At 42.4% G+C, this 12,549-nt stretch overlaps 1 protein-coding gene across 1 annotated transcript; it reads left to right on the forward strand.

The window, feature by feature from the left end:
* Positions 1-3,707: 3,707 nt before the first annotated feature.
* Positions 3,708-5,919, forward strand: LOC131684861 (uncharacterized). The gene has a single exon (XM_058968084.1). It carries the CDS (start codon positions 4,004-4,006, stop codon positions 4,751-4,753), a length of 750 nt encoding a protein of 249 aa, XP_058824067.1. The 5' UTR covers positions 3,708-4,003; the 3' UTR covers positions 4,754-5,919.
* Positions 5,920-12,549: the final 6,630 nt, after the last annotated feature.

Consider the following 12,549-nt stretch of genomic DNA (forward strand, 5'->3'; position numbering starts at 1 on the left):
TTACACGAAATAATTTGGTTAAATATATGATGAAAGAAGAATGTCATCGTCAAAAATCGGCATTTCTGATAAGTAGAAGATATATCAGAGAAGAGAGTTAAGACTAAGAAGTTCAAGGTTCGAGTCTGGATGGAAGACTAAATATGTCGGATATAAGAGGAACAAATACAAAATTAATGTGTGCACAGCTTCCAAGGTAATGACAAGAAAACCACGCCATGGATAGCAATATTGGTTTTGGAACTAATTTAGTTTATTTTTTCGTTTTTTTGGCACTGAAAAGAAATACGGTGTAAATCGTATATAACACCCAAAAAAATCGTAATTATAACTGACACACATCGCATATATTGCTAAAGTATTTCGTTTATAATGTTCCTTTGTATCGTAAATATGAGGTTCTAAAGTCGCAATGAGTATTTAAATTACTCGGCATGTAGTACATAATTCGCATAAACTTATTTTTTACATCTCATATGGTATATCTTTTTTTCATAATGCATATATATCGCCTCCACTTTTGCACGCATATGGCGCATTTGAAGCATCTTGTGCGATTTAATGTTCACGCATGAATGTACGCACAATGCGATCATAGATTGTGATATAAGTGTCAAATGGTTGTCTGGGTATTCTTCGACACATCCATGAAGGAAGAGACCCATGGAATCTCGGATCATATACGCCCACAAGTGATCCCTATTATCTTTTATAATAAATTCCGAGAAGTCGACTGCGACAAAATGTTCTACACCGACGGATCAAACCTCGATGGGTCCACTGGCTTCGGTATCTTCAATGATAATGTCACCGCTTCATTCAAGCTCAATGATCATGCTTCAGTTTATGTCGCCGAATTAGCCGCTATTCACTATGCCCTTGGGATCATCGACACTTTGCCCACAGATCACTACTTCATCATTTCGGACAGCCTCAGCTCTATCGAGGCTCTTCGAGCGGTGAAGCCTAACAAGCAATTCCCGTATTTTCTGGGGAAGATCTTACCAGATTACCTTTGTTTGGGTCCCCTCTCATTGCTCTATCCCGGGTAATGAAAAGGCCGACTCTTTAGCAAAGGGGGGCGCTTTAGAAGGTGACATCTACGAAAGACCAATTTCATACGTGTAATGTCCCGGCTTATGTCCAACCACTACACAATGGATGCACATTTGCGGCATATTGGGCTCGCAGAGAGTAGTCGGTGCGCTTTTAATGAAGGTTATCACGATATCGATCACGTTGTCTGGGTATGCGCCGGGTATTGTGATGCCAGGTCTCAGTTAAAGAATTCCCTTCGGGCCCGAGGTAGACCACCTAATGTCCCTTATTTACATCTTTATAAAAACGATAAACATCCCAATTTAGCCCCTCTCTCTAATTTCTCGTTTCCAGAAGCTCCCTGTCCTTCCTTGTCGACCCGACCAGTGCCAGAGTGGCACTATGCGACCGCCATCGCCCTGCATAGAAGGAAACTGAAGCGAGAGAGACTCGATGGTCTGATAACTTCCCCGCGGGTCTGAAAAATACCACGCGCCAACCCGGTACTCGACGACCTACTGACAAGGTACTGTGTCGCTGATCTCCCGTTTGCCCGAAAGTTACAAGTTCTGCTCTTCTCTTCATGTCATCATATACGCCTTCTTTCCCCTGTCCTTGATACAACTGATGCTACACCGATAATGGAAATAAGCCCCCCTTTCATATTCAGTTGCATTTCGGCTTCGCCTCATCAGAAACCGACACTAACTTATTATCGGAATAGATTAGCGCCGGCTTGACTCAAATCCCTTAAAACTAAAACACACTTTGTGCTTCAATCGAACGACTGATCAAACGTGATGTCCCGTTCGAGCAGAAGTTCTGTTTATACCGCCCTTTGAATATCTTAACCAAGCATAAGTCTCCTTCAAAAAATCAAATTTGTATTCTGTATTTGTTTCCGGATTCCTAGTTTTAAGATAGCTGTTAATTTTATTCTTCATTGAAACTATTGTCCCCCATCTTGTAACTAGAATTGTATCCCTAGTTTTTAAATATCTGTGAAATTTCTCATGAACATTTGTTCCCCCTTTTATATACCAAACTGTATATTTAGTTTTAAGATAGCTGTAAAATGTTTCGTAAAAATCTATTCCTCCCCTTTTGAATATCAAACTGGATTCCTTGTTTTAAAATTTTTCATAAAAAATTTGTTTGCCCCTCCTCTTGTATATAGAACTGTATTTTTAGTCTTAAGATAGCTGTAGAATTCTTCCTCTCAATATAAAAAAAAATATCTGAACATTGTAACCTCTTAATTTTAAGTATTTAAAATGTAAAAAAGCAAAAGAATTTGACACCGCCAAGCTAACGCATTTGTGCCTATCAAATAAATGAACTGAATAAAAAAAAATATGCTCAAGAATGGATTTACTCGAATTCAATTTGGTTCGTCTGCTAGAGCCCATCAAATTACCAACTATCAATTTTCATATGAAGCTGATAAAATCGGGTCAAAAATCTGATAAAATCGAGGCTAGATAAAATCGGGGGCTGAAAAAATCGGGTCTTCACTGTAGTACAATCACAGACTAACAAACATAACAATATGAGGAAATTCCTTCAAAAAATTATCGATCCGCCAAATTTACTAAAACACTAGCTCCACCTTTTCTTCATGGCCCCAATGGTCATCCCTCATCCCACCGATTTAAGGTAAACCAGCAAACAAAACTGAAGATTGCTGTGACGTAGACACCGTACATTATTCGAAATGGTGAATAATATACGTCGTTTGCTATGTATTGTTTGACCGAATCACCTAAAGCCATTATCAAAATATAGTGAAACATACAACATAATCAGAAGGTGCTTTTTTAACTTTGTATCTCACTTTCTTAAAATTATGCTCAATGTTTTTCTACTAAACAGTCGACAACCACCTTCACTCGTAAGGTAATATTGGTTAAAGACTTGATTTAATTTTGGGACATAAATATCGAATATCTTTCCAAGAAATCGACGAAGGATTAACATTGTAAAACGTCAACCAATTACATCGATACGGTCACCTTGATTTTTGATCCCGATCGCAAAGCGCCACTTGAAACGATCTTATACAAAGGATTGCATTCCACCGTACCTGGCTGGCAACGTCAAATAAAAAAAAAGCCCGATCGCTCGCGGATCGATCGACGAAAGAAGCAGAAACGGAAAAAATTAAAAGCTAATTTGAAACCGATACCGGCATCTAGACAGAATGCCCTAAAGGAAATCGCCGCGGTAGCGACCGGACAGGTAGATCACATGCCTCCTACGCCTCGATCGACATGCTTTTTTTTGTTTCAAAAACAATAAGAAAAGGAACACGGTGCCGTTAGGACTGAACGGGAAAGAGGGACCAAGAGAGACAACCTTCACCGATAGGCGGAGCTAGCAAGTTTGAACCGCACGTGAGAGAGGGAACTCTTTAGGGTCAGTTCGATAACCGGTGCGCGATCAAATCAAAGATCTCTCTTCCCGAGTGTTTTCGCTCTTCGAGTTTAGTGAGTAGTCACCGGTTATCTCGTTCCCGCTTGGGAAAGCGATTCGGGAATGGTCCAGCTGTTTTTTCCTATTCGCTCTTTCGCTTTCAACCGGTGAGATTCACCTGTTGTGCCGGTCTTGGATGTTGGGATCTTTGGAGGTTCTGAATGTTTTCGATCACGATCGAGCCCGTTGTTCAAATCAGTTGATTACGAAACCTCAACGCAATTCGACGCGTTTTTTGGTAGTGCGAAGTTTGCTTCAGTTCCTCCGGTGGATAAGTTTAAGTGAGCGAAGTTTGTTGGACTTTGGTTGAACAATAGAATAGTAGTTCGGTGAAGCGTGGAACAAGTTTGGAGCTGTGAACTGAACTTTAATGACGGTTAATTGCTTGGATATTGAAGAGTAAAAGGTATCGCAAAAAAGTCCTTTCGCTGCCCGCGACAGTTCGATCGGGAGGAATCTGATAATTGGATAAGTGATTTTCAAGGGCTCGGAAATGAGTTCAGCGTATTTGCAGTACAATCCGTCAATGATGTACGGAGGAGGAGGTGGTATGGAGTCGTCATATAATCACTACGGAATGACAACCAGTTCGCAGTGCTACGGGTACGCAACCGATGGGGCTTCCTCGGAAGGTTATCACAGCCCAGGACCGGAGCCTAGTCCGGAATCATATTACGCATCCCCTGAAGAGAGCAGTCCGGCCGGTTTCAATTATGGATACAATGGATCTAATTCAGCGATTAACGGTTACGTCGATCCGTACTACAACTACACGAGCAACAATTTCAAGACAGCCAGTCCAACGATCCCGAAGCTGATACCTGATAGCTTTACGTCGATTAATAGTAGCCTGTCGAGGTATTCTGGCGATTCCAAATCTGACAAAGTGCCCTGCTTCGACCGAATCTACAGTCCTTACCCGATACCATCGAGAAGTTTGGCACCTACCACCCTGCAGTCCAGTTCACCGACCCCGAGCACCCTCAGCAGCAGTAGCAGCAATGGATCTCTCTGTACCTCATTGCTCGCGGGTGGCTGCATCCAGCCGGAGGTCGTGAAAAAACGCCGTCTGGCGGCCAACGCACGCGAGCGGAGGCGTATGAACAGTTTGAACGATGCGTTCGATCGCCTCCGGGATGTGGTACCTTCGCTCGGCAACGATCGGAAGCTGTCCAAGTTTGAAACTCTTCAGATGGCCCAGACGTATATCGCGGCGTTGAACGAGCTGCTGTCGAGGAACTGATGATGAAGATGGGGAGGATTGGGGACGTTGGAAGTGAGTGACCAAGGCTGCACAAGTGTGATTAGAGATAAGTGGGCCATTCTGAGTCTATAAGAAGATATGCACATTTTGACAGACCATTGTAAATGATTTATTCTACACACGCAAATGTTTCTTAAATTGTTATTGTTTTTTTGACGGAAATCTTTAAACTGGTTGTAGTAGAATGTTTACAATCTCCTTTTGTCACATAACATTGCAGCCAGATATTTTTTGTTTGTATATTGATCATCATTAGTAGGCGGTTTTATCTAAATTTCAAACGTACCAGCCAAATTCGCATATTTGGCCTATTTGCTGTCAAATAAGTGAGTTCGAGTAGTACTTAAAAGCACAGTATAGCTTTCGCGTGAGAATGAACTATTGGCATAGAGGGATCTGTATCCCGATTATTGTAAATACAAAAAACTATATAAGCAGACGTAACACGTCTGGCGTATATTATTCGTGTGCTAGCAGACCAATTATTAGATTTGTACTACTTAGTTAAGGTCACGTCTCGTAACGTAAGAAATCGTTTGAACTGTATAGATTAACCACAAGTTTGCAAGTTCCTCGTAATTATCGCCTACCTAGCTTGTACCAAGTATTTACGCCGAAGAAGTAAAAAAAGGCGCCTAAACACTGTCTAAAAGTGTTTGTTCGATAAACATGTAAATAATATTTTAACGAACCACAGACAGCCTCCTCCGACTTCGGCGTGCTGGCTGAGCCAATGATGACTGGGCCCTGAAGTGACGATTATTGGCCAATTATCGAATTATCCGGCAGCGCTCTCGCTGCTCGCTGTTATGAGGCTCGGGCCCGGTCCCAGAAGCGAAGCCACCAAAGTCGTACGGGGCAGTCCCCGGTGTGTTCGCGCGCGCTGCACAGGAAAAATGTGGACTGATTCGATTAGGTTTAAATTATAGATGATGTGGAATATAGGAGGAAAAAAAAACATTAAAGCGTTTGAGAAATCTTCGTACGGAGTAAAAACGATAAAAGTAGCACCAAGAGACGAAAGACTTGTTACTTAAATTATATCGATTTAGGACACACAAACACTCCAGTAGAGTGAGCTTTTCAGAAGTAAGGGGGGAAATAAATCCTAAGTGTAAATACAAGAAAACGAACATGATTGTGCAATTCTGGACAGAAGGTAAGATACGATTGAGAAGAAAAGAAACAATAAATCCAAAAATACATTCATTATTGTACAGTATCGACCTTTTAAATTACTAGTTTTTATTGTTCGGAATATCCGAAAGCGCCATGATAAGTGGAAGCGTATCTGGGTGGTGGAACGTGACTCCAAGGAACATTCTAAAGCTTAGGCGAGGCTGATAAAAATTGGAAATTTAGCAGCATGAATTTGACACATCAAACTACTGTGAGAATTAAAACAAAAATGCCTTTATCTATCAGAAGCATCTACAATCTGCCATACATACATTTGGTTAGTGGATGGAAGGTGGGGAAGAGGTGATTATACAAGTGAAGGCTCTTGCAGTATTCCTTCGAACATGTTGGGGCTCTAGTTGAATTAGCTGACACCGGTTTTCATAGCGAGGTAGTCGGGAAGGATCTCTCCAAGGCAATCTACGAAGCGCGAAACGTAAAAAGCGTCACTGCACACTTTCAATTCTTTCAACGCCATTATTGCAGTTTGGACTCCAAACTTCAGAGCAATATTCTAGAATTGATCGCGATAAAGAACAGTATAGCGATTTGAGACAATAGATATCCGTAAAAATGTTGGCTATTCTGAAGATGCATCCCAGTGCTCGAGATGCTTTACCAATTGCATAGGAGACGTGCTGTTTAAACGTAAGTTGAGGATCCAGAATCACTCCCAGATCTTTAACGTGACTGACGCGTTCAATGTCTATTTCTAGTAGACGGTAGTTAAAATGAATCGAATCCTTTTTCCGTGAAAACGATATTACCGAACACTTCTTCGGGCTCACGCACATGCGGTTCGTGTTATACCAATCAGCAAAGACATACAGCTGCTGTTGGAGGAATCTGCAATCTTCAATTGAACGAATTAGGCGGAATATCTTGAGGTCATCTGCGAAGGACAATCGTGGAGTCTTCAGAACTAGATGTACATCATTGAAAAATAGCAGAAACATCAACGGTCCCAAGTGGCTTCTTTGAGGAATTCCTGACGTAGAAATGAAGGTGGGGGCCTGACAATCTCCTATGACAACCGCTATCTCTCGGTCTGTGAGGTAGGATCGAAACAACTGCAAAACACTACCATTTATTCCAAATCTCTCCATTTTTGCGATTGCGATATCGTGATTTATCTTATCGAAAGCGGCAGATAATTCGGTGTAAACTACGTCGGTTTGAGCACGATGTTCCATACTCTCTGTTATGTAGGATGTTAAACACAGCAGATTAGACGCTGTTGACCGCCCGGACGTGAAGCCGTGTTGATCGTCACTTGGGTACTGCTTACAATGAGCCTGAAGAGGTTCCATAATCACTTCGAAACTGCACTCAATGAAGTTATTCCATGGTAATTATTGACGTCTCGCTTATTACCCTTCTTGTGGACTGGGAACATGTTCGCGTATTTCCAGCAAGACGGGAAAACTCCTCTAGCAATAGATGCTCCAAAAATATGAAGAAGCGGAGTAATCAAAGCTTCAATGTGCCTTTTCAGGATAACGGAGGGGAACCCGTTGGGTCCCGGATTGAAAGATGACTTAAGCCGAGAGGAAGCTCTGGTAATCATCGTTGCATCGACATCGATAGCACCCAAAGCTTGGCCTACAAGTGGAGCTCTGCTAGCGGCGAGTTCGATTTGCTCAATAGTTAGTGCCTCATCTGTGAATACATTCGCGAATTTTTCCGAAAAAAGTGCACATATGTCTCGAGATCTGGTAGCTGTGTTCCCGTTGAAAGTCATAGACGACGGCAGGCCTGATTCCTTGTGCTGCTCGTTCAAATATTTCCAGAAACGTTTGGGATGCAACTTGAGATTACGCGAAATATTTTGCTGATATCGATGGAAACAGTGTTGACTGGCTCGTTTGTATGCATGGTTGAGACTGACGTAATAGTCTCTGAGTGATATTATGCGATACTTGGTAAACCTCCGCAGGGCAGCTCTCTTTATAGACTTCAGCCGTCGCAGTGTACGCGTTTGCCATGGAGGGTCGGTTTGTCGATGGTGAACTTTCTTTGGAACGTGCCTGTCAATAGCATACACCAGAACGTTTGAAAAGGTTTGAACTGCGGTTTCGACATCTTCGGGGTCCAGAATATTTTCCCAATCGATGGTGGAAAGAAGGTCTGCGATACTGCGATGATCAGCTTTACGGAAATTGTAGGAGACAGAAAGCGGTAATATATCGAAGTCATGCACCACAGAGCTATCAATCGTGGCGATCAGTGGAGGATGATGTGCCACTGGTTTTACTAGGGGAGAGAGAGCCGTCACTATTGATGTGGCGGAAACCTGATCGCTGACAAAACAAAGATCGAGATGGCGGCTATTCTCATTGGCAATAGGATTGATTTGTAGTAACGTGGCTGAGCTATAGCTGTCAAGTAGCCTCACTGCACATGGGTGGAGAACGGAATGGTCCGAGTCCGGATAAAGAAATCCATTAGGGGAAGATTTCCATGAAATGGCTGGAAGATTAAAATCTCCTAGTACCATGCGTTAGCATCTTCGAGGATAGTAAAAACTGAGCTGCAGTGTGCTTCAACGTATTCGGTATCACGAGCGCGGTCGGGTGGAACATACAAAGCACACAAGTACAACTTACGGTCGCCAAGCTCGATAATTGTCCAAATCTGCTCTAGACAAACCCAAAAAGTGTTCTCGACGATTCTTGCCTTCAAGCTGGTTTTAACCGCCTCCGGTGGTTTTTGCCGCCTCCGGTGGATTTTCGGCTGTTGCTAGGGCTCCTGTCACAGCGAAACGCCTCGTATTCAGTACCGAACACCTGACTGGAAAGCGTGTCATCGATCAACCATGTTTCGACGAAGACAATGATGTCAAAACTCTTATCGGAGACTGCAAGACGGTATTGCTCAACTATTGAATTAATACCACCAACATTTTGGTAGTATAGCAGCAGCTTAGCCCGTCGTTGACCAATGCTGGAAATCGAAGAGCTTTGAGGCAAGGAAGAGCTCACAGATGCATTGTACTTGCCTGAGGTAGGTTTGCGGAAGACCCCTCGTCCCATCTCCACCACAGGACCGGGACGGCTGCTGGTCGCTGGCAGGAAGGGCTCGACTGTGGTGGGGGGACTAAGGGCTTCCTCACGGCTGGCGGCAATTGTGCGCCTCGGTGACCGAAGAGACGACATTACGTGGGATGTATGCAATGCAGCTGGACTAGGTGTCTCTCGTAAACAGCTGCGGTTCGCAGGCAGGAAGAACGGCATCTGGTGCTGATACGGTGCAATTAAAGGAGAACATGAATCGGGGAACATTTCAGCGCTTGAATTATTCAGAAAGGATAGGTACTTGCCGCAGGGGGAAGTTTGGAAGACCCTTTCTCCACTCCCACACACAGGACCGAGACGACTGGTGAACGTTGGCTGTAGTAGCTGGACTGTGGCGGGGGGGGGGGGGGGGATCGAGGGCTTCCATAATACAAGCAGCGGTGCATCTCGGTATCCCATTAGCGAAATCTATCCTGCTTTGGCTGGTCGAAATTAGATTCCCGAACGAGTACTCCAGTCGGCCAAGTAGACGCTTTGAGTGCAGTGTACTTTAGTTCCCTCGGAAGCTTAACTCGGAAAGAAACAAAGTTGAGTTTCGTGAGATCGGTGTCCTTCTTGACCAAAAAAATTGCTTTGGGTGCATCGCTTATTCCAAGGCATTCTTGGGTCATGGCAACGATTTCCTCCACTGTATGGCTCGGGTCAAGACGGCTCAAATAGACCCAAAACTGCTCCCGCTCATCCGCAACTGTTCTGATTTCCCGCTGAATGGCTCTAGTACCACAGACAGCGGCTGCAGTGGCGCGAATTTTAGCATTATTCTCGCGACATCGTTTCGGAGTGGGCAGATCCTCCGGATGTCGCTTGACAAACAGCCCCCTTTGAGTTACAGAGCCGTAATTGGCTGAAAAATTATTTTCAATACGGCTCGAGAGATTTGAGACGACCGTGTTCAAATTATCTACAGCCTCACAAAATTTTTGTGTGTCCACAATGGGAGCAGCGGAAACGGATTGCTGCACCCACTCGTTGAAACAGCGAGCACAATCGTCACAGAGCCAGTACAGGTTGTTGTTGAAACTAGACAACAGGTCTAGTGCGGATCGCTGCATACCGGGGATACAGGTGCGGTGGAAAATCGATCCGCAATGGCCGCGACATGCAATTTTCTCAATCCCATTAACGGGAGAGTCGCATGACTTGCAACTATAACTCATGGCTGATTTCAACCCGCCTTTTGTCGCTTACGACCTTTTGAAAACCCACCCGAGATTTCGTCTCGCTGTGCGCAAAGTTAAAGTGTAGGGAACACTTTCCACTACTCGCGTGCAGATGGCGAAGTGAGCGCGTAAGTTTTTTTTGTGGGAAATTACACACAGGTTGCAGTCTCACAATTTCACCGTAGACTCACAAAGTTTTCACACGGCGAAATAAAGCACTTTAGCACAAGGATTTCACTGGTGAGCAGTACACGAAACAAAACAGAATGTCCGTCAAGCGACTGGAAACTTTTTCGCCGAAAAACGGTAAGTAAAACAGAGATAAAATGGAACTATCTCCAGAGCAAAAAAGCAAACACAATGTAAACAAACTGGTACTAAATGATGACTTTGACCACATTGGCCACCTATGATGGTTCTGGATGCCACCAGGTACTTCCCAAGTTCGGAAGTTAATCTCACACCTTTTTCTCAGGGAATTCTTGACCGATTTTTAAAAACTTGGTTTCAAATGAAAGATACAATACTCGCATAGACTGTTGTTGAATTTCATTCGTATCTGATATATGGTTCCGGAGTTACAGGTTGTTTATTGCGACCACGTAGGAATTTCCCACATAAACCGGTACAATCGTAATACTTCAAAGGTTAAAAATCCATTTTTCTATTTGCAAGTCTAGATAACATCATTTCTATTTACAAGACTAGATCACTGATGGCCAATCAAAGGATCTTTGAATATAATGTCCACTATCGACAGTTCCGGAATTTTCGGTTTCTGGACATATTCCAGAATTAGTCACATCGATTACTTGGTGATGACTGAACCGATTTTCATAAACCAAATCTCAAATGGTGGGTATAATATGCGGTTGGGTGTTGCATACTCCATCAGCCCCCTCTCAGATTCCCCTCACACCATCTCTTTCTACATAAACCCCCCTCCTCCCCTTTGACCTACATTCTCTTCATCCGCCATATACATTTTTAGAGAATTTCGTCCCATAGCCATATATTATAAGTGAATTTGGAGTCGCTCAGCTCAAATTTGATATCGAAAAGATCAGATCAATTCATCTTATAGTGATAAATTGATTTTGTCACACATTTTATGATATAAGTTTTGCCAATAGTTGGTAATGAATACGAATGAGAACATAAATAAACTATCCGATTTCATTATCGTCAATTCGGTTCTTGCGGATAGATTTCACCGTACTTTAGTGAACTGTAACTTTTTTTACTACAAATTTTATATTAGATGAGAAAGTCTATCGACATTCTTACTATTCTTATTATGACTTTCAGCTATCAACTCGGTATCGTTTTTTTTGGTTTTAATCAACAATTTTATTAATTGTGTGTTTAGGCTAGCCTCGATTCGACTGATTTCTTAGCTGTATTTTCGATTCAGGTATAACACTTTTTTACTTTTTAATGACATTGGGTAGGGAAAGTTATGAAAATTGAGAGCCCTAGTACTCCAGACGCCTTTCTACTACTTATGCGCAGATTAATAAGTATTGATGCCTCGTTAGCCTAGTGTCGACTATCAGAGATAGTACGTCATCAGCCTTTAACTTCGCAAATTCTGTAGCATAAGCACTCAAGTTAACTAGCAGAATTTTTATAATAACTTGCATCAACTTTAGACAAGTCCAACACAGTGAAGATCCGTTTTTCACAGCCCTTTGGTGAGTTTTAGGCTGTTAAAACGGGGATATTGACAAAATCGGGACATGTATTTTTAACAAACCGAAGCTCTTAAAATATTCTTCTTTAGTCCCTAGATATAGCTTCATAACCCTTTCCGATTATTTAGGATTAGTAATTAAAATTTGGATTTTTTCATATTAAGGATCTCTGAGATAAGCAAAATATGCTCAAGAAAAAAATTACTCGAATTCGACTTGGTTCGTCTGCTAGAGCTCATCAAACTACCAACTATCAATTCTCATATGAGGCTGACAAAATCGTGGGTTGATAAAAGCGGGTCTTCACTATAATCTATCAATCGTACAATGTAATGGTACAACAACATGACAACAATGCTCCATAAATATCTTCTCGTCTCATTGCGACTGTACTCTCCGCAAAATATATCTTTGCCACACACGTCCATAGCGAACTAGTCCATTGTTTACATTGTTCTTTCAAATTGATGTTCTTTGGGTGTTTCAAACAACTCGAATAATTAAAAATCATATTCAATTTTGTTCTGTTTGCTTTTGTCCATTTCTGGACAGCCAGTTTATAAAAGGAGCAAATGAGTTATTTTAAATCTGCAATCTTTTCCTATTACACTAGTTATAACAGTATTTGTAACTTGTATGGACTTGTCAGTTTCAGATTCACCCAAATC

Source organism: Topomyia yanbarensis, chromosome 2 (genome assembly GCF_030247195.1).
Source record: "Topomyia yanbarensis strain Yona2022 chromosome 2, ASM3024719v1, whole genome shotgun sequence".
NCBI classification, from domain to species: Eukaryota; Metazoa; Arthropoda; class Insecta; order Diptera; family Culicidae; genus Topomyia; species Topomyia yanbarensis.